At 48.2% G+C, this 20750-nt stretch overlaps 1 protein-coding gene across 5 annotated transcripts in view; it reads left to right on the forward strand.

The window, feature by feature from the left end:
• LOC107374530 (kinesin-1 heavy chain) overlaps positions 1-20750 on the forward strand; it is a 65384-nt gene that overhangs the window by 5805 nt on the left and 38829 nt on the right. For all 5 annotated transcript variants that reach the window (XM_070553011.1, XM_070553012.1, XM_070553013.1 and 2 more), the window contains 3 exons: positions 4036-4140; positions 4327-4472; positions 4635-4783. In XM_070553011.1, coding sequence (XP_070409112.1) covers positions 4036-4140; positions 4327-4472; positions 4635-4783 — 400 coding nt within the window. The remainder of the gene's footprint in view (positions 1-4035; positions 4141-4326; positions 4473-4634; positions 4784-20750) is intronic.

Raw genomic sequence — 20750 nt, forward strand, 5'->3', positions numbered from 1 at the left:
CCAAGCTTTGACCGATCGCCTCAAGGATCAGTTGGCGTTATGCCAGGAGTCCGACGATCTGGAGGAACTCATATCTTTGGCAATAAAAAGAGAAAAGAGACTCAAGGAATGTTCCAGGGGTTCTCACATGCCCAACACTCTGCTAAACCATACCAGGACATCACAGTTACCTGCCACACCACCCTCTGGGGATGAACCCATGCAGATCAGTAGAACCCGGTTAACCCAGGAGGAATGACAACGCCGGTTCGCTGCAAATCTCTGCCTCTATTGTGGTCAGCCCGGTCACAGAATCACCAACTGCGAACTTCGTTTAAAAGGGCAAGCCCACCAGTAGTTCCGGGATTACTGGTGGGTGGTAACGGTGATTCCAACTCCCGATGTTCTCTTCCTTGCTCTGTTATTTTTGACCATAAACATGTGTTTTGAAGGCCCTGTTGGATTCTGGTTGGGAGCGTAACATGCTGGATCAGTCAGTCGTTCGGAGACTGGACATCCCCACTATTCCTCTCCCAACCACGTTGAGAGTGTCATCTTTGGATGGGAACACCCTCACCGCAATAACCCACCAGATTGTGCCAGTAAACCTGCTAGTACAACCAGGTACAGCTGATTTTGTCATCAAGGCCCAAGGAATTTAAGGAGCAGTGTGACACAACACCATGCCGGATGATTACTCTGTTTGGGTTTCCCGCTCCATGTTCCCTCGTCTCCATAACCAGCCCGGACTCCTGCACTCCAGATCACTCTGCCGTTCCCCTGGCCGCCCGCTCTCAGCCGCTCACCTGCCCTCACCAGCATTTGCACCAACCTCACCTCTGGACAAAGTTTGTTGCTCTCTGGACCTCGCCAGCTCTCCCGGACCTGACCAAGCTCCCTCCGTGCATCCTACCATTACCGGAAAACCGTGAGCTTTCCACTAAGTCAATACCTCCATAAAATCCTGTGGAAACTCACTCTGTCTCCCTCCTCAGAACCCCACCCTGGAATCCTGCTACCAGTACGCAGCATCTTCAGTTCCCGTTGCTCTTCTTTAGCTCTTCATTTTAAAAAAATATTTTTACACTTACCTGTTTCCCGTGTGTGATTCTGCATGTCGTGGGTCAAGAAACTGCCTCCCAACATGACAGAGACTTTAACTAGGACTTTCTGTAATTCAACTATATTTCCATATATTTCTGAATAGTACTAAAGTTTTTAAAACTGTTTAGTTTAACAAAGACACTCCTATGCCTGCTGATTCTTGCTCCAGCGGTGGCCAAAACTTAAGAGGACAGAAATATTTGTAGTCACAAGGTTTGCTTCCTCAGGTTTTCAGATGGCAGTTTGCTTAACCGTAAAGAGACAATGAGTATTTTTTACAGTTCATCTCTGGAAATATCCATCAAAATGTTGTTGAATATGAATTACATGATGCAAAGGTGTTGAAAAATATTGCTGGCTTTGTAACATATAACCATAAATTACATGGGAGTGGGTCTAAGGCCCAATCCCAATACTCGCCATGCGTTCTTCAGCAAAGTGCACTAGGAGAGACTGCGCTGTATGGCTTTGAGTGCGTAGAACGCAAGTACCTAATTGATCTCGGGAGCATTGCATCATTGACTATAATGCATGCTGGGATGTTGGTCACTGAGATCCTTTTTTTAAAAACCTTTTTTAACAACTTTCAAACTAACAACCAACCAGTTATTTGACATAAATTTACATTCATTGCTGCTTTGTCTAAAAGTTTCAGAGCATCAACTAATCGTCCTGGAATGAACAACTTTCATTAAAAAATTAATGTTTCCTTCCCTTGAGGGCAAGATGTGTTTACTGATTTGTAATAAACGGTTACAAACTTTTGCCGTGCATAAAGATGTTTTTGTTTTACACATTTACTCCTTCGCTTGCTGCATTAATGAAAGGGAGTCTGATGTGCTTATCATTTGGCTGGAGCTTGTGCTCACAGGGATTTTTGACCCTAATGGCCATCCGTTGTTAAGGTCTTACTCAAACACAAAAATACCTCTTGCTTGCAATGATTTAGGTATGTACTGCCCCCTATCACCTGTGGAAATACTCATCATCACCTTAAACAATTTGATGTATAATAATTCCAAAGTTCCTCTGCTGTAAAGGGGAAGACAATTACCACCAAAACATGTCCTCTTAATTTGTAAAGAAGACTTTAGACACCCAGGAAAGTTCATCCACACCAGGATGTATCCTAAAGTCAATCACGCTGCAGGATTGAGGCACCATAGAAGTGGAACTTGCTCAGGTGTGCCAGAAAGTAGGTGTGAGTTTATCTGCACAGAGAAGGATGAGGTTAAGGGTGGTTTGGAGTTAAGAAGGACAGGAAAAATGCAGATTTTCCCCAAGACAATCCTCAGGCTGGTATTTTTTCACCCAACCAAGCTGGAATTGTGTTCTGCTGAAGAACCAAGGAGTGGACTATTGGGGGTTAGTAGAGGGCTTATATTATCAACCTCCTGTTGTCATTGTTTGGAGATTCTGGAACAACAATCATCTGGAGAAAAACAGGTGAGTGCAGGGTAGGAGTGGTTTTAGCCTCAAAAAAGCCATGAACAAAAAATGGTACCTAAACATCCTCCCAGAGGAACACCTCCAACCAGAAGGCTAAAGTCAGAGCTAAGTGGATCAGGAACAGAACATTAACACATTAGTTCCAGGTCCAGGAACCTCCTCTGACCTTAGTCCCACTGAGAACTTGTGGTCCGTCCTCCACAGACAGGAGGTCAAACACAAACCCAACGTTGATGATGAAGAATGAGCTCCATCAGTGTTGCCATGTTGGGGTTACCATGGCAACATTGAAAACACTGATTATTTTCATAAACTTAACATAATTATCAAAACAAGAATGTAAAATGATGAAGAGATTCTACTTCAGGAACCACCGGAACCTCACACGGGCTGCATGGTGGCGCAGTGGTTAGCACTGTTGCCTCGCAGCACAAAGGTTGCAGGTTCGAAACTCAGCTGCGGCCTTTCTGCGTGGAGTTGTGTGTTCTCCCCATGCATGCGTGGGTTTCCTCCGGGTACTCCGGTTTCCCCCACAGATCACAACATGCCCTATAGGTTATAAATTGTAAGTCGCTTTGGATAAAAGCGTCTGCTAAATGAATAAACATAACCATAAACACACGAAAAGAGCTGAAAACACTGAAGCAACAGACTTTCTGAGAAAGCTTCTGCATGGGCAGTGATTCCACTGATTTTATTTTCTACATCTTTTTAGGTAACACTTTAGTTTAGGGAACACAAAGTAACCATTAATTAGCTGTGAGTTAATATGCTTATTAGTGGACTACTAAGTCTGAACTAGTCATTATGAAGCACTTATTAACAGCTTATTACTAATGCCCTAATTCTAATATTAACAGACCATAAATTAAGAGTTTTATCAAAATAAGCCATTCATAATGGTTTGTTAACTGAAAGTAAATGGTTTGTTGCTGATTAACGCACATGCTAATCAGCTCAAATCAATATGTGGCTTTTAACGAAGTAATTCAAGGGGAACATACTCTTGCCTTTAAGTGGTTAATTAATACTAAACTACAGTAATTAGGTATGAACAAAATCTGACATTAGAATGGGGAACATATTCTTGCTTACAAGTGGTTAATTGATTGCCGTTTAGGTTCTATTAACATGCACAGTTTGATGTTTTTTTTTACATAATACCAGAACATAATTTTTTTGGTTATTAATGCAGAATAACTATTTCCTTTCAATTACTTCGTTAAAAGCCACATATTGATTTGAGCTAATGGGTATGTGCGTTAATCAGCAACAAACCATTGTGAATGGCTTATTTTGATAAAACTCTTAATTCATGCCCTGTTAATATTAGAATTACAGCATTGGTAATAAGCACCTAATATTAGTTTAATAATGACTAATTCAGAATTAGTAGTCCACTAATATGCATATTAATTGGCAGCTAATTAATTGTTAATTTGTGTTCCCTAAATCAACGTGTTACCTCTTTTTCTTATGAGACTTCTTGTCTGTGATTTCCAGGTGGGTAAAACTGGAGCGGAGGGCACTGTTCTGGATGAAGCTAAAATGATCAACAAGTCATTGTCGTCACTGGGAAACGTCATCTCAGCTCTGGCAGAAGGCTCGGTGAGACAACCCTTCACACTTCACTAACCAAAGCGATGCCGCTGCATTTCAAATAACTGTACTAACTACACTTGAGTACAAGAAACCCAAACAAGCACAAACGAGTTGCTAGCTCTCGGCGCTGACAGTGAACAAATGAAGCTCATACAGTAAAAGTTAAGTACAGGGATGGTTGCTTCCTGTCAGACCTACGTCCCATACAGGGATAGTAAGATGACCAGAATCCTGCAAGATTCCCTGGGAGGAAACTGTCGAACCACCATGGTCATCTGCTGCTCTCCTTCCTCCTTCAATGATGCAGAGACCAGATCTACACTACTCTTTGGACAGAGGTACATCAACACGCATGCACACACGCTAATTGCCCCCCCCCCCCCCCCCCCCTCCCGCTTGCGTTTAATAAATGCAAAAAGATCTATGGAGCTGGTTTAGGTAGATCCACAGAGGTGTGAGGTGTCTCGCAGAACTCATCTCGTCCTCTCTGACTAAAACAGGGCAAAGACCATCAAGAACAATGTGAGTCTGAACGTGGAGCTGACTGCAGAGCAGTGGAAGAGCAAGTGGGAGAAGGAGAAGGAAAAAAACAAGACGCTGAGAAGCACTGTCACCTGGCTGGAGAACGAAATCAACAGGTGGAGGAATGGTGAGAGTGGCAAACACACACACACACACACACACACACACACACGCACACACACACACACACACACACACACACACACACACACACACACACACACACACACACACACACACACACACACACACACACACACACACACACACACTCGCCATCAGCAGAACAAATCTAAACAACTCATTCACAAAAATTTACAACCAGGACAGAGCATTTTGCTCATTTACACTAGGCAGTCCAACTCTGGCTTCACTTACTGCTCAGCTGCTCTGAACCAAGAACACCTGATTCATTCACACAGACGGGTGTGTGAAGAGGAGGAGAGACAGTCAGAGAAGCATGATGGATAAGTTATGCTGGACAGGTTGTGACAGATGGGTTATGGTGGATTGTAGAGCTGAGGAAAATGATCATCGAGATGCGGACATTAACGATTCAGAATCGTAGAAGAAGCACGCCGTAAAAGATTATACTGTAATGCAATTTTGTTTTTAACGGCAGAGTGGGACGTGTCCTCCACATTTACCGAGTAGGAAATATTGGTCTGCCTTTATGTGGCATTGCACGGCTGAGCACTGGAGCTCTAACCTGAAGAGCAGGCAAACACTAGTAACAGCCACGCTCTTATATTCATTCGCCATACTTTCACCACGTCATGAGAGAGAGAGAGTGTGTGTGTGTGTGTGTGTGTGTGTGTGTGTGTGTGTGTGTGTGAGAGAGAGAGAGAGAGAGAGAGAGAGAGAGAGAGAGAGAGAGAGAGAGAGAGGGAGGGAGAGAGAGAGAGACAGAGAGAGAGGCAGAAAAACACAGAGAGACTTGACTTTTAAATTATTTATTTTTATTTACAAATCAACAGTCAGCATTAATGACTGAAACTTGTTTTCCACTAATACAACCAGGAAAACTGATAAACCCACAGTTTAGAAGTTGATCTTTAGGGAGCCCTGTCCACTCAGCAGACAGAGCACCTCCCCCACACCGCTCTAAAGAGGTCCAGGTTCCCAGTAAGTTTATAAAAAGCGTGTTCGATCTTTAAGCGAGCTTCCACCAGGCCATTCAGGCTCCGCTCAGCATCAGTCCAGCTCTGTCCCAGCATCTGGATTTTCCAGATGGCTAGTTTTGCACATGCAAATAAAATTAACAATATTGTCTGTTTTTTTCTGACACTGTACTTGTGCCCCAAAACAAATAAGGATAGGGTAAAAGCCTCCCCCAGTGCACTAACCCACATCCCTGATAACCTAGAACATGCTACCACTAGATGCTCTATGGTCTCTGTTTAGTTACAGAAAGGACATCCCTCCCCGGTGATGTCGGCCATTGTTTCTGTCCCTGCTGCGCCCTCACTCTCTCCCTGCGAGCCACTGTGTCACTCACCGTGACACCGGGCCTGATCCCCGCCAGAAGAGAGGGGCCCGCGGGTTCTGCCTCGGTCTCCGCTCCCGGTCCTGCCACATTTTGTTGGTGGGGACAATACGCTTGTGACCCACATCTCCACACTCAAAACATTTCATCACACCAGAACTTACACCATGTAATACCCTTCCTCATGCTTCACTCTGAATGACACGTCCAGCATTTGTGATGGAGAGTCTAAGTACATGAACACCTGCCTCCGCAAGGACTGGACATGTCTCAGTTTATCGTCTTTACACCCCAGGCTCACCGTACGGAATCCATTCACCATTCTCCCAAAACGCCTGAGCTGCCGCTCCAGTACAGATTCAGGAACAAAGGGAGGAACTCCTGACACGGTGATGCGGGTAGACGGTAGCGCTAATGGAGAAAACTGTAAAAATTCACCATTTACATGAATCCCGTTCTGCACAAGCTGACCCACCTGCTCCTGACTTTTGAGAAACAGCACGACCCTTTGTTCATGCGCGAGGCAAACAAAATGTTTCCATGTCCCACCTGGTGTCCAACCGCTAACAGCACCTGTTCCCCCGGAGTGGAGGGCGGAGGCTCGGCTCTTGCCCCGTGTCTCAAAGACAGGGATGGCGTTGCCTGAGACGCCATCCCGGCACGGAAGCACCACAGCAAAACCACACACAACCTCCAAACACCAAGGAAAGGAAGAAAAGTTGAAAAAAGTTATCTCAAAGAACTTTTCCACCTCCAGAAAACAAACTTTATCCACCACTCTCACAGCCACTCTCACGGCCCTCACCACCACACGCGGCCGCTCTCAGCTTGAGAAAGGGTGAGAGAGAGCGAGAGAGAGAGACGACAGACAGAGAAAGAGAGAGAGAGAGAGAGAGAGAGAGAGAGAGAGAGAGAGAGAGAGAGAGAGAAAGAGAAAGACAAAAAGAAAGAGAGAGATACAGAGAGAGAGAGAGAGAGAGAGAGAGAGACAGACAGACAGAGAGCGACAGACAGAGACAGAGAGAGAGAGAGAGAGAGAGAGAGAGAGACAGAGAGAGAGACAGACAGAGACACACACAGAGAGACACACACAGAGAGAGAGAGAGAGAGAGAGAGAGAGAGAGAGAGAGAGAGAGAGAGAGACAAAGACAAAGAGAAAGACAAAAAGAAAGAGAGATACAGAGAGAGAGAGACAGAGAGCGAGAGAGAGAGAGACAGAGACAGACAGACAGACAGACAGACAGAGAGAGAGAGAGAGAGAGAGAGAGAGAGAGAGACTTTGACTTTTAAATGATTTATTTTTCTTTTCTTTACAGATCAACAATCAGGGTTAATGACTGAAACTTGTTTTCCACTAATAAAACCAGGGCAACTGATAAACCAGTTTAGAAGTTGATCTTTAGGGAGCCCTGACCATCCAGCAGACAGAGCACCTGCCCGATCCCCCACACTGCTCTAAAGGAGTCCAGGTTCCCAGTAAGTTCATAAAAAGCGTGTTCGATCTTTAAGCGAGCTTCCACCAGGCCCTTCAGACTCCTCTCAGCATCAGTCCAGCTCTGTCCCAGCATCTGGTTTTTTCTGGTTTTCCAGATGGCTAGTTTGCACATGCAAATAAAAAGTTAATTAACAATATTGTCCGTTTTTTTCTGACACTGTACTTGGGCCCGAAAACAAATAAGTGTAGGGTAAAAGTCTCCCCCAGACCACTGACCCACCGTTCTAAAACCTTAAACATCCCTGATAACCTAGAACATGCTACCACTAGGTGCTCTAGGGTCTCTGTTTGGTTACAAAAAGGACATCCCTCCCCGGTGCTTGGATCAAAGCGGGCTCTGTGTCTGTTCGTAGCTAAAGCTCCATGTATGATCCTCCACTGGAGGTCTGCCATCCTTTTTTCCACTGGAGACTTATACAAACTCCTCCAGCTCCCCCCAGGGGCATCGTCTGCAGCAAACACCTGAGTCCACCTCGACTCCTAATAAGGAGCGCCTATTGATAACCGTCACACAAGTTTGATAGAGCTGTTTCTTCCCACAAGACTGGAAGGAGCCCAACACTGGAGTGTTCGGGTTCAGCAGTAATCCACTCTCCTCCTGCCATCCCTCACCAGCTGCTTTAACCTCCAGAGACAGAAAAACATACTCACTGTCATCATCCCATTGGTCAGATAGAGTACAAGTCTCAATGAAGGCTCTCTGCGACACAGACAAGGACCTCCGTACCTCCTCCACCACTCTCTCCATCACTCTGGTGGACCTCACATCCAACCGCTCACCAAGGGTTCCAGCCGGGATCTTCAGTAAGTGACCAAACTTTACAATCCCAGCACTGGTGAACTTCACTTGCAATGCAGATGAACTTAAAATGCCAGCTTGAGAGAAGAAGTCATTGTCAAACAAGGGTTCTTGTAGCAACCATGTCCCTGGTCCCGTGTCAGACGTTCTGGATACTGTCAGCAGCTTAAAAGAGTCCAGCACTGACGCGTAGAATGGACTAATCCTTGTCAGATCCAACACCTTCCGATTCAACAGGAACAGGTGTTTGTTTAGCCCAAGCCCACCAACCTTCTGCAGCAGGAGATGAGCCAGGGGCAGCCAGCGGTGTCCGTCACCATAAAAAAGCTTGTGAGCTGTCTGTAACCTGAAGGCTGCAGTTCTAGACACCACGTCTATTAGTCCTTGTCCTCCCTCTGAGACGGGTAGGCAAAGAGCCGAGGCTCTGATCCAGTGGTGACCGGACCAGAAGAATTTCACCAACAGCTTCTGAACACCTTCCAGCAGACCCGGTGGTGGAACCAGTACAATTAGTCTGTGCCACAGAAACGAGGCAACCAGGTTGTTTGCTATCAGAACGCTGCCCCTGTAGGACAGCTGAGGGAGAAGCCATTTCCATTTAGACAACCTCGCCTCCACCTTCTCCAGCACCTTCTCCCAGTTCTGTTTCTGAAAACTTTCAGTACCCAAGTACAGGCCTAGTGTTTTAATACCTCCCGTTCCCCACCTCAGCCCTTCTGGCAGAGGCGGGACATTACTAAGGTCCCACCCCCCCCCCCCACTACACATGCCTCACTCTTGTCCCAGTTAACCTTAGCTGAGGATGCATTCTTAAAAAGATTAAAGTCCCATTTAGTCGTCACACACACACACAGGTGTGTGGTGAAATTTATTCTCCGCATTTGACCCATCTCCTGGGGGAGCGGTGAGCTGCAGACAAGCCGCGCTCGGGAACTATTTGGTGGTTTAACCCCCCCAATCCAACCCCTTAATGCTGAGTGTCAAGCAGGGAGGCATTAGGTCCCATTTTTTCAAAGTCTTTGGTATGACCCGACCAGGAGTCGAACCCCTGATCTCCTGATCTCAGGGCGGACACTCTACCACTAGGCCACTGAGTTGGTTCTCATTTAAAAGTAAACTAGATCTGAGTTCTTGTACATCATGCTGATCATGGATAAAAACATTCACATCATCTGCATACGCAGACACAACTAAGGGAGGACTAGAGACAGGTAAAGGTAGGTGTAGACCTTTCAGCCTGTTCCTCAGCCGACACAGCAGCGGTTCAATAGCTAAAATATACAGTTGTCGTGAGATGGGACAACCCTGTCTGATTCCTCTTAGAACAGGTATGGGTTGAGTCAGGCCCCCCGCTACCTTCACCATACAGCTGACATTCCTATACAGCATCTTAATCCCTTCCAGAAAGGACCCCCCAAAACCAAAAGCCTGTAGCGTAGAGAACAGGAACTCATGATCAACCCTATCAAACGCCTTTTCCTGATCAATAGACATGATACCTGCATTTACATCATAAAGGTTACAAACGTCAAACACGTCTCTCATTAAAAATAAATTGTCCATTAGTGACTTTCCTGGTATACAGAAGGACTGATCGTCTGGGATTAGACCTCCGATGAATCCCCGAAGTCTATTAGATAGGAACTTAGAAAAAATCTTATAGTCTGAACACAACAAGGAAACTGGTCTCCAGTTTTTTAGTTGGGTTAAGTCCCCTTTCTTTGGCAGCAGGGACAGAACGCCCCACCTACACGATGCAGGAAGTGCTCCTGTCTGAAGCAAGTCTCTAAAAACATCCATCAGGTCCTGCCCCATACTGCTCCAGAAGAATTTGTAGAAGTCAGCAGGTAAACCGTCTATCCCCGGAGATTTACCTGCAGCCATCTGGGAGACTGCCGTTGTTAGCTCCTCCATGGTTATGTCTGCATTTAAAATTCCCTGGTCAGCTGTGGACAAGGAAGGAAGCCCCTGCAACAGCACTCTGGCACAGTTCACATCACATGGGGCAGCTTTAAACAGGCTGGTATAGAATCCTACTGCATGTTTCCTCATCGCCACTGGGTCTGTGGATAACTGTCCATCTGGCAGACGAAGGCCAACCATATGTTTTTTCTGGTTTGAAGTCTTTTCCAGGTTAAAAAAGAAGGATGTCGGAGCATCAATGTCCTGTATTGTGGTGAGACGAGCCCGGATCAATGCCCCTTTGGCCCTCTCTTGCAGGAAATGCCCAAGCTGCTGTCTTTTTTGGTCTAAGGTGTGCTGTTGTTGAATAGTAGAGAGAGTCTCTAGCGCCCTGATGTCCTTCTCTAGATGTGCCATAGTCTTTTTTATTTGGATTGTAGACCCCCGCGTGTAATGTTGACAGAAAACTCTAATTTGTGCCTTCCCTTGTTCCCACCATTCACTGATAGTCTTAAAATCATTCTTTTTGGACTGCCGAGCCTCCCAGAACAGCTTAAAATTGTAGCAAAAGGTAAAATCGTGTAATAACTTTACATTAAAGTGCCAGTAGGATTTTGTTGTCCCAACAAAATGAAGCATCAGTTCAGTTATAACCAAATGATGGTCTGTGAAAATAGCTGGGACTATTTGACAGTCCATCACTTGAGAGAGAAAGGTACCAGAGACATAAAATCTGTCTAATCTAGCAGCACTAACTCTTCCACCTGACTTTTTGACCCACATGTATTCTCTACTTGATGGATTCTTTAATCTCCACACATCCAATAAGTCTGTTTTTGTTAGGATTTTTGACAAAAGGGTAGAAGATTGAAGATGTGGTTCCTCCCCAGATCTATCTAAAGTAAAATCTATACAACAGTTCCAGTCTCCGCCCAAAATGGTACATTCATCAGCAGTAATGCTATTCAACTCCTCCCCAAGTATGCTAAACATCTCTCCCCTCTCTGATCCCTGGTTGGGTGCATAAACACTGATGAGGTTTATCATAAAGCCTTCTAGTGTGGCTTTGACCCATAGGATCCTACCCTGCACTACAGTCGTTACTGATATAATATTTATCATCAATTTAGGGGAAATTAAAATAGCTACACCTGCACTTGTGTTTGTGCCATGATTTAGGAAACATTGACCTCTCCACCCCAGCCTCCAGTCTAATTCGTTTTTAGCATGACTGTGTGTTTCTTGCAGGAAAATAACATCCAACTTTTTATCTCTAAAGACTTCCTTAATCAAGGCTCTTTTCTGTGGATCCCTCCCCCCTTTTGTGTTCAAGGATGCAACTCTCATGCCTTTCATACACAAGGAAGATGAGAGAATAGCCCAGATTACCAGCAGAAAAAGAGGCACCCAGTGATTCCTATTCATGAGTCCTATTTTATAATCTTCCCTTTCTTCCCCACTTTAGTCCACCCTAAACTTTTTTAGGGAGAGAGAGAGAGAGAGAGAGAGAGACAGAGAGAGAGAGAGAGAGAGAGAGAGAGAGACAGAGAGACAGACACAGACAGACAGACAGACAGACAGACAGACACAGACAGACAGACAGACAGACAAAGAGAGAGAGAGAGAGAGAGAGAGAGAGAGAGAGAGAGAGAGAGAGAGAGAGAGAGAGAGAGAGAGAGACACAGAGAGAGGAGCAGGGTCCAGCCAGCCGTGGGGTGTCTCTACTTGGCTACAGAAACGCCGTAGTGGGGGTCACTGTAGCTTCTCACTAATCAATCAGAATGGGCATCAAAATACGTAATTTTTCTCTGCTACATTTGCCAAAATAATAGCCACCACACATATATGTAGTGAAAATGATTGACTACATATTTATTCTAAATGACCAATAAGATGTGATGTATCATATAAATATGAAATTTCAACCTGATTGACTTTTGAATGTTTAATCAGAAGATTCCAGTTTTCTTTACTTATTCATGGACCATAAACACACTTCTTATTAATTCAGACTGAGTCAAGTATATAGTTTACAAAAATGAATTTATTCATTTTCCGTAAACCTACTGATTAAACAAGGTATGAATGGAATAACGGATATGAAGTGGATGTGTGGAATGTTGTAATGGAAGCTAGATGTTGTAGAAAAACCTAAGTATCAGTGAATTTGTGGAGTCTGGGTTGTAAAAGAATTTGGCTGTTTGTTTAATTAGAGATTTATTTAAGCAAAACCATCCGACGCAATCTGTGTCGAATCTACGCACCATTTTGTGTGGAGATTGTGTGCGATCCAGGGGGTCAAGAGGTCATGCTGGTCACTGCCGGTGGAGTGGACCTCAGATATCACGATAGATTAGCTTCGATAGGACCCGTCTAGTCTGAGATCTCTCCAGGTGACGACAGGAAGCTGGAATGCTTGTTTGTGTCTAATGTAATTTTGACTTGAAGAGTAAACTAACATAAATTGCTTCGAAATGACATGCAGTACCAATGTCCACCAGAGAGGGAGCATTTGCATAGTTTAGCCTCAATACAGCCTGCTGGAGCAACGGCAGGTTTGTGCATTTTATTTACAACGTGTCACGAAGTTGTTCTGGAAAGAAAAGGAATGATAGCAAATTGTCACGTTGAGGGGATGGTTAGGACCCAAAATGCAGATCACCCAGACGACAAGAGGCAGGAGTTGAAATATAAAGTAAAAATCCTTTTGTTTTAGGAAGAACAAAAATAAATCCAAATGGCAGCGAGCCCAAAATCCAAAAGTCCTGGAACACAGGACACCGAAAGCTCACTTAGAGCACCAAAGTCTGGAATCAAAAGTCCTGGAACACAGGACACCGAAAGCTCACTTAGAGCACCAAAGTCAGGAGACATAAAGCTCAACAAGAGCACAAACAACGCTGACAACAATAATGGACCGACAAGACACTGAGACAAGACAGGGCTTATATACACTGGGAGGATGAGAGGGAGATGAATTGCAGGTGTGTGGGGAGAGAGACCAGGTGAACACTATAACTTAATCAGGGAGGAGGTAGAAAAACACTGGTGGGAAAAACACACTAAATCATGAAAGGCTGTAACAAAGGAAAATGACCTAAGAGAAAAAAACCAAAAGACCAGAAGACATGAACCATAACTAATATTCTAAGGGGAAGCTGACACTAATAGAAAACACTACAGAGAGAAAACTAAGGGGTGTGGCTAAGAGGGGGCCAAGAGAGCACAGGACCTGGGAGAGGGATGTCTGAGGAGGTAAACTAGAGGGCTGAAGATCTAGGGGCAAATGGGGAACAGCAGGAGACACATGAGGAAGACGCAGACATGACACATGAGGGTGCTGGAAGACACAAAAGGAGCACCTAGAGACGAATGGAGGACAAAAGGAGACACTTGAGGGGAGACGCAGACACAGACCATGACAGTACCCCTCCCCCCCACCCCACCCCCTCCCCCCCACCCCACCCCCTCTAACGGCGGATACCAGATTCCCAAGACGAGAACAAGACAAAACCACAAAAGACAAAAGCAAAACAGTTCACAAAAAACACAGGGAGGGAGAGGAGGGACCAAACAAAATACAACCCACAAGGGTGGGCGAGGAGGGAACAGGAGACTCTGAGGGGCCGGCGACGGGGAACCAGGAGGCGGGACCAGGGAAGTCTTGGGGGCCGGCGACGGGGAACCAGGAGGCGGGACCAGGAAACTCTGGGGGGGCGGCGACGGGGAGCCAGGAGGCGGGAACAGGAAACTCTAGGGATCGGGGGCTTTGGAGGAGAAGGAGGAGGAAGGGTCTCTGGAGACAGGGACTCTGGAGACACTGGCGACAGGAACACTGGGGACTCTTGAGACTCGGGAGATGGGGACTCTTGAGACTCGGGAGACGGGGACTCTTGAGACAGGGACTCTTGAGACTGGGACTCGGGAGACTGGAACACTGGAGACTCGGGAGACTTCGAGACAGGAGACGGGGCCGTCGACGTCGAGACAAGAGACGGGGCCGTCGACCCTTGGACAGGAGACGGGGGTGTCGACCCTTGGACAGGAGACGGGGCCGTCGACCCTTGGACAGGAGACGGGGCCGTCGACCCTTGGACAGGAGACGGGGCCGTCGACCCTTGGACAGGAGACGGGGCTGTCGTCCCTTGGACTGGAGGCGTCGACCCTTGGACTGGAGGCATCGACCCTTGGACTGGGGGCATCGACCCTTGGACTGGGGGCGTCGATTCCTGGCCTGGGGGCGTCGACTCCTGGCCTGGGGGTGTCAAACTGGGTAGAGCCTCTTGGACTGGCTGGGCCGGGTACGGAGCCTCTGGGACTGGCTGGGCCGGGTGCGGGGTGTCCTCCGGGACCACCACCAAAGCAGGATGCGGAGCGTCCTCCGGGACCACTGCCGGAGCAGGATGAGACGCGTCCTCCGGGACCACCGCTGGAGCAGGATGCAAAGCGTCCTCCGGGACCACCACTGAAGCAGGATGCAACGCATCCTCCGAGACCACCGCCGGAGCAGGATGTGACGCGTCCTCCAGGACCACCGCTGGAGCAGGATGCGAAGCGTCCTCCGGGACCACCGCTGAAGCAGGTTGCGATGCGTCCTCCGGGACCACAGCTGAAGCAGGATGCGATGCTTCCTCCGAGCCCACCGCTGAAGCAGGATGCGATGCGTCCTCTGAGACCACCGCTGAGGCAGGATGTGGAGCGTCCTCCGGGACCACCGCTGAGGCAGGACGCGGAGCGTCCTCCAGGACCACTGCTGAAGCAGGATGCGATGCGTTCTCCGGAACCACTGCTAAAGCAGGATGAGATGTGCCCTCCGAGACCACCGCTGAAGCAGGATGCGATGCTTCCTCCGAGCCCACCGCTGAAGCAGGATGCGATGCGTCCTCTGAGACCACCGCTGAGGCAGGATGTGGAGCGTCCTCCGGGACCACCGCTGAGGCAGGACGCGGAGCGTCCTCCAGGACCACTGCTGAAGCAGGATGCGATGCGTTCTCCGGAACCACTGCTAAAGCAGGATGAGATGTGCCCTCCGAGACCACCGCTGAAGCAGGATGCGATGCGTCCTCTGAGACCACCACTGAGGCAGGATGCGGAGCGTCCTCCCGGACCACCGCTGAGGCAGGTTGCGGAGCGTCCTCCAGGACCACTGCTGAAGCAGGATGCGATGCGTCCTCCGGAACCACTGCTAAAGCAGGATGAGATGCGCCCTCCGAGACCACCGCTGGAGCAGGGTGTGATGCATCCTCCGGGACCACCGCCGAAGCAGGTGTGTGACGTCTACGGCGAGTGCGTCTCCTCGGAGGTGCGGGGATGGCGTCGGCAGGAGCAGAGGGTGATGAAGTGTGACAGCCCCCCGGAGATGGGGAGGTGGCGCTGACCGGACCAGGCGAATGTGTGAAGGTCTGGCACATCGGAGTGGTGGAGATGTGGATGGCTGTTGGTTCTGTGGGGCCGAAGTTCGCCAGCAGCTCCTTGGCGAACAGCCAAAATGAAACCTCCTCGATGGGGTAGAGGTAGAAATAACGGGTGGCCCACCGCATGACTTCGCCTCCCAGGCAGAGCACCAGGAAGGAGACCTTATTGAACTCTGAGAAGTTCAAGTCCAAGCAGCTGGCAACAACTTGAATAAATGTCCAACATTTCTCTGGCTCACCATAATAGCGGTACATCTGGGTAATCCGCTGGGTCCTGGGTGGTCGGTCCATTCTGTCACGTTGAGGGGATGGTTAGGACCCAAAATGCAGATCACCCAGACGACAAGAGGCAGGAGTTGAAATATAAAGTAAAAATCCTTTTATTTTAGGAAGAACAAAAATAAATCCAAATGGCAGCGAGCCAAAAGTCCTGGAACACAGGACACCGAATCTCAGAGCACCAAAGTCAGGAGACATAAAGCTCAACAAGAGCACGAACAACGCTGACAACAATAATGGACTGACAAGACACAGAGACAAGACAGGGCTTATATACACTGGGAGGATGAGAGGCAAATGAATTGCAGGTGTGTGGGGAGAGAGACCAGGTGAACACTATAACTTAATCAGGGAGGGGGGAGAAAAACACTGGTGGGAAAAACACACTAAATCATGAAAGGCTGTAACAAAGGAAAATGACCTAAGAGAAAAAAAAATAAAAGACCAGAAGACATGAACCATAACTAATATTCTAAGGGGAATCTGACACTAATAGAAAACACTACAGAGAGAAAACTAAGGGTTGTGGCTAAGAGGGGGACAAGAGAGCACAGGACCTGGAAGAGGGATGTCTGAGGAGGGAAACCTAAAGGGCTGAAGATCTAGGGGCAAATGGGGAACAGCAGGAGACACATGAGGAAGACGCAGACATGACACATGAGGGCGCTAGAAGACACAACACGAGCACCTAGAATCGAATGGAGGACAAAAGGAGACACATAAGGGGAGACGCAGACACAGACCATGACACAAATAGGGTGGACAATTACTCAATAACGATATATATTGACCGATAGACATGCGGATCAATGGGAAAGAAATGAATCAATAAAAGCTTCAATAAAAAGTTTCCTTTTTCCATTATAGCCTGTTGGGTAGCTTCATAGTCATTCCTTACGCCCAACCAATCAAAACACAGACCCATACACTCTTCATCGCCAAGCCCTCCCCTCCCAAACAAACAGCAATGTGACCTAAACAAGATGTTGCATCAAGGAGAGGAGGAAGAAATTGTCCCAAAAAACCTTACAGTAGTTCACCAGCACGGCAGTATTTTCATTCTTAAAAGTCTGACAAGAAAACAAACAATGGTGGTTGCAAAATTTGCAGAGAATCAATGAAAACCAAGTCTGGTAAGACAACCAACATGTTTTATTATAAAGTGATTACATAAAACGGCCAGGGCTGTACTTAAAATATATATTCTACATTTTTCATATAGTTTTCAATAATTATTGATATCGATCAATATTTAGTCTTTTCTTTAATGGAAGCATATGAATAAATGTGAGGATTACTGAATAAAAAGAGAGGATTTGTTTTCACGTACTGTATAAGAAGCCAACAATAAACTTATATCGTATCGGTTCATAAGTGTCATCTAGAGCTTTCTGTGTGCTTTAAGATGGTCAAAATGTGAAAGTTGAAAAGTTTCATTTAAAAGTAAAAAATCATTCATCTGGGCTAAGCCCCGGGTCTTTTTCAATCCTAAATCCGCCCCTGCTGAAGAACCTGCTTTGTGACAGAGAAACAAGGAACCATTATGACTCTGAGTAACTCTGAGCAGCTTTAACCCTTCAGGCCCTGTCCACACGTAGCCGGGGATCTGCCAAAACGTAGATATTTTTCTACGTTGTGGCCTGTCATCCACACGAAAACGGAGTTTTTTCACAAGAAAATGGATCTTTTTAAAAACTCCGGCCAAAGTGAAGATCTGCGTTTTCTCCGTTTTGGGTGTCTGCATGTGGACGGACAAAACCGGAGTTTTAAGGTCCGCAACGTCACTTTCCGCGACAAAAAAATGCTGACATCACGTGTGCGGCCTGTGTTTACACTAGCCGACAGCATTTTTTTTAATTAAATGCTTATTACAATCTCTCGTGAGACAACAACACATAATGTAAAACATACAAGGCATCTTTAGTAACAAAAGAAAAACAAATAAGAAACTTAAAAAGAGGCACTTATATCACAAAGTAAAAAACACTGTTCGTCTTCGTCTTCGTCTTCGTCTTCCTCCGCTTATCCGGGTCCGGGTCGCGGGGGCAGCATCCCAATTAGGGAGCTCCAGGCCGTCCTCTCCCCGGCCTTGTCCACCAGCTCCTCCGGCAGGACCCCAAGGCGTTCCCGGACCAGATTGGAGATGTAACCTCTCCAACGTGTCCTGGGTCGACCCGGGGGGCTTCTGCCGGCAGGACATGCCTGAAACACCTCCCCGGGGAGGCGTCCAGGAGGCATCCTGACCAGATGCCCAAACCACCTCAACTGGGTCCTTTCGATCCGGAGGAGCAGCGGTTCTACTCCGAGTCCCTCCCGAATGTCCGAGCTCCTCGCCCTATCTCTAAGGCTGAGCCCGGCCACCCTACGGAGGAAACTCATTTCGGCCGCTTGTATCCGCGATCTCGTTCTTTCGGTCATTACCCAAAGCTCATGACCATAGGTGAGGATTGAGACGTAGATCGACCGGTAAATCGAGAGCCTGGCTTTCTGGCTCAGCTCCCTCTTCCCCACGACAGATCGGCTCAGCGTCCGCATCACTGCAGACGCCGAACCAATCCGCCTGTCGATCTCCCGATCCCTCCTACCCTCACTCGTGAACAAGACCCCGAGATACTTAAACTCCTCCACTTGAGGTAGGACCTCTCCCCCGACCCGGAGGTGGCAAGCCACCCTTTTCCGGTCGAGAACCATGGTCTCAGATTTGGAGGTGCTGATCCTCATCCCAGCCGCTTCACATTCGGCCGCAAACCTACCCAGCAAGTGCTGAAGGTCAGAGCTGGATGAAGCTAGGAGGACCACATCATCCGCAAAAAGCAGAGACGAGATTCTCCTGCCACCAAACTCGACACACTCCACACCACGGCTGCGTCTAGAAATTCTGTCCATAAAAGTGATGAACAGAACCGGTGACAAAGGGCAGCCCTGGCGGAGTCCAACCCTCACTGGGAACAGGTCCGACTTACTACCGGCTATGCGGACCAAACTCACGCTCCTCTGGTAAAGGGACTGAATGGCCCTTAACAGAAAGCCACCCACCCCATACTCCTGGAGCGTCCCCCACAGGGTGCCCCTGGGGACACGGTCATAAGCCTTCTCCAAATCCACAAAGCACATGTGGATTGGTTGGGCAAACTCCCATGCCCCCTCCATCACCCTTGCAAGGGTATAGAGCTGGTCCACAGTTCCACGGCCAGGACGAAAACCACATTGCTCCTCCTCTATCTGAGATTCAACTATCGATCGGACCCTCCTCTCCAGTACCTTGGCGTAGACCTTTCCAGGGAGGCTGAGGAGTGTGATCCCCCTATAGTTGGAACACACCCTCAGGTCACCCTTCTTAAAGATGGGGACCACCACCCCGGTCTGCCACTCCCTAGGAACTGCCCCCGATGACCACGCAATGTTGTAGAGACGTGTCAACCATGACAGCCCTACAACATCCATAGCCTTGAGATACCCAGGACGAACCTCATCCGCCCCCGGGGCTCCACCGCTGTGTAGTTGTTTGACTACCTCAGCAACTTCTGCCCCCAAGATCGGACAGTCCATCCCCAGGCCTAACAGCTCTGGTTCCTCCTCGGAATGCACATTGGTGGGATTGAGGAGCTCCTCAAAGTATTCCTTCCACCGTCCGACTATAGCCTCAGTTGACGTCAGCAGCTCCCCATCCCCACTGTAAACAGTGTGAGCGAGTTGCTGCCTTCCTCTCCTGAGGCGCCGGACAGTTTGCCAGAACCTCTTTGGAGCCGATCGATAGTCTTTCTCCATGGCCTCACCAAACTCCTCCCACGCCCGAGATTTTGCCTCGGCAACTGCCACTGCTGCACCCCGCTTGGCTATCCGGTACCTGTCTGCTGCCTCCGGGGACCCACAGACCAGCCACGCCCTGTAGGCCTCCTTCTTTAGCCTGACGGCTCCCCGAACCTCTGGTGTCCACCAGCGGGTACGGGGGTTGCCACCACGACTGGCACCGGCCACCTTACGACCACAGCTAGCAACAGCCGCCTCGACAATCGCAGAGTGGAACAAGGCCCACTCGGACTCAATGTCCCCCACTGCTCTCGGGACGTGGTCAAAGCTCTGCTGGAGGTGGGAGTTGAAGACCGTCTTGACAGGTTCTTCTGCCAGGCATTCCCAGCAGACCCTCACTATGCGTTTGGGTCTGCCAGGTCTACGCGGCATGTTCCCTTGCCATCTGATCCAACTCACCACCAGGTGGTGATCAGTTGACAGCTCCGCCCCTCTCTTCACTCGGGTGTCCAAAACATACGGTCGCAGGTCAGATGATACGACTACAAAATCTATCATCGACCTGTGACCTAGGCTGCCCTGGTACCAAGTGTACCGGTGGGCATCCTTATGTTCGAACATGGTGTTCGTTATGGCCAAACTGCGGCTTGCACAGAAGTCCAATAACAAAACACCACTCAAGTTCAGATTAGGTGGGCCGTTCCTCCCAATCACACCCCTCCAGGTCAAGCTGTCATTGCCCACGTGAGCATTGTAGTCCCCCAGCAGGACAATGGAGTCCCCTGATGGAGCACTATCTAGCACTCGTCCCAGGGACTCCAAAAAGGGTGGGTACTCTGAACTGATATTTGGCCCATAAGCACAAACAACAGTCAGGACCCGTTCCCCGACCCGAAGGCGCAAGGAAGCTACCCTCTTGTCCCCCGGGGTAAACCCCAACACACAGGCAGAGAGTCTCGGGGCTAACAA

Source organism: Nothobranchius furzeri, chromosome 7, assembly GCF_043380555.1.
Source record: "Nothobranchius furzeri strain GRZ-AD chromosome 7, NfurGRZ-RIMD1, whole genome shotgun sequence".
Lineage (NCBI taxonomy): Eukaryota > Metazoa > Chordata > Actinopteri > Cyprinodontiformes > Nothobranchiidae > Nothobranchius > Nothobranchius furzeri.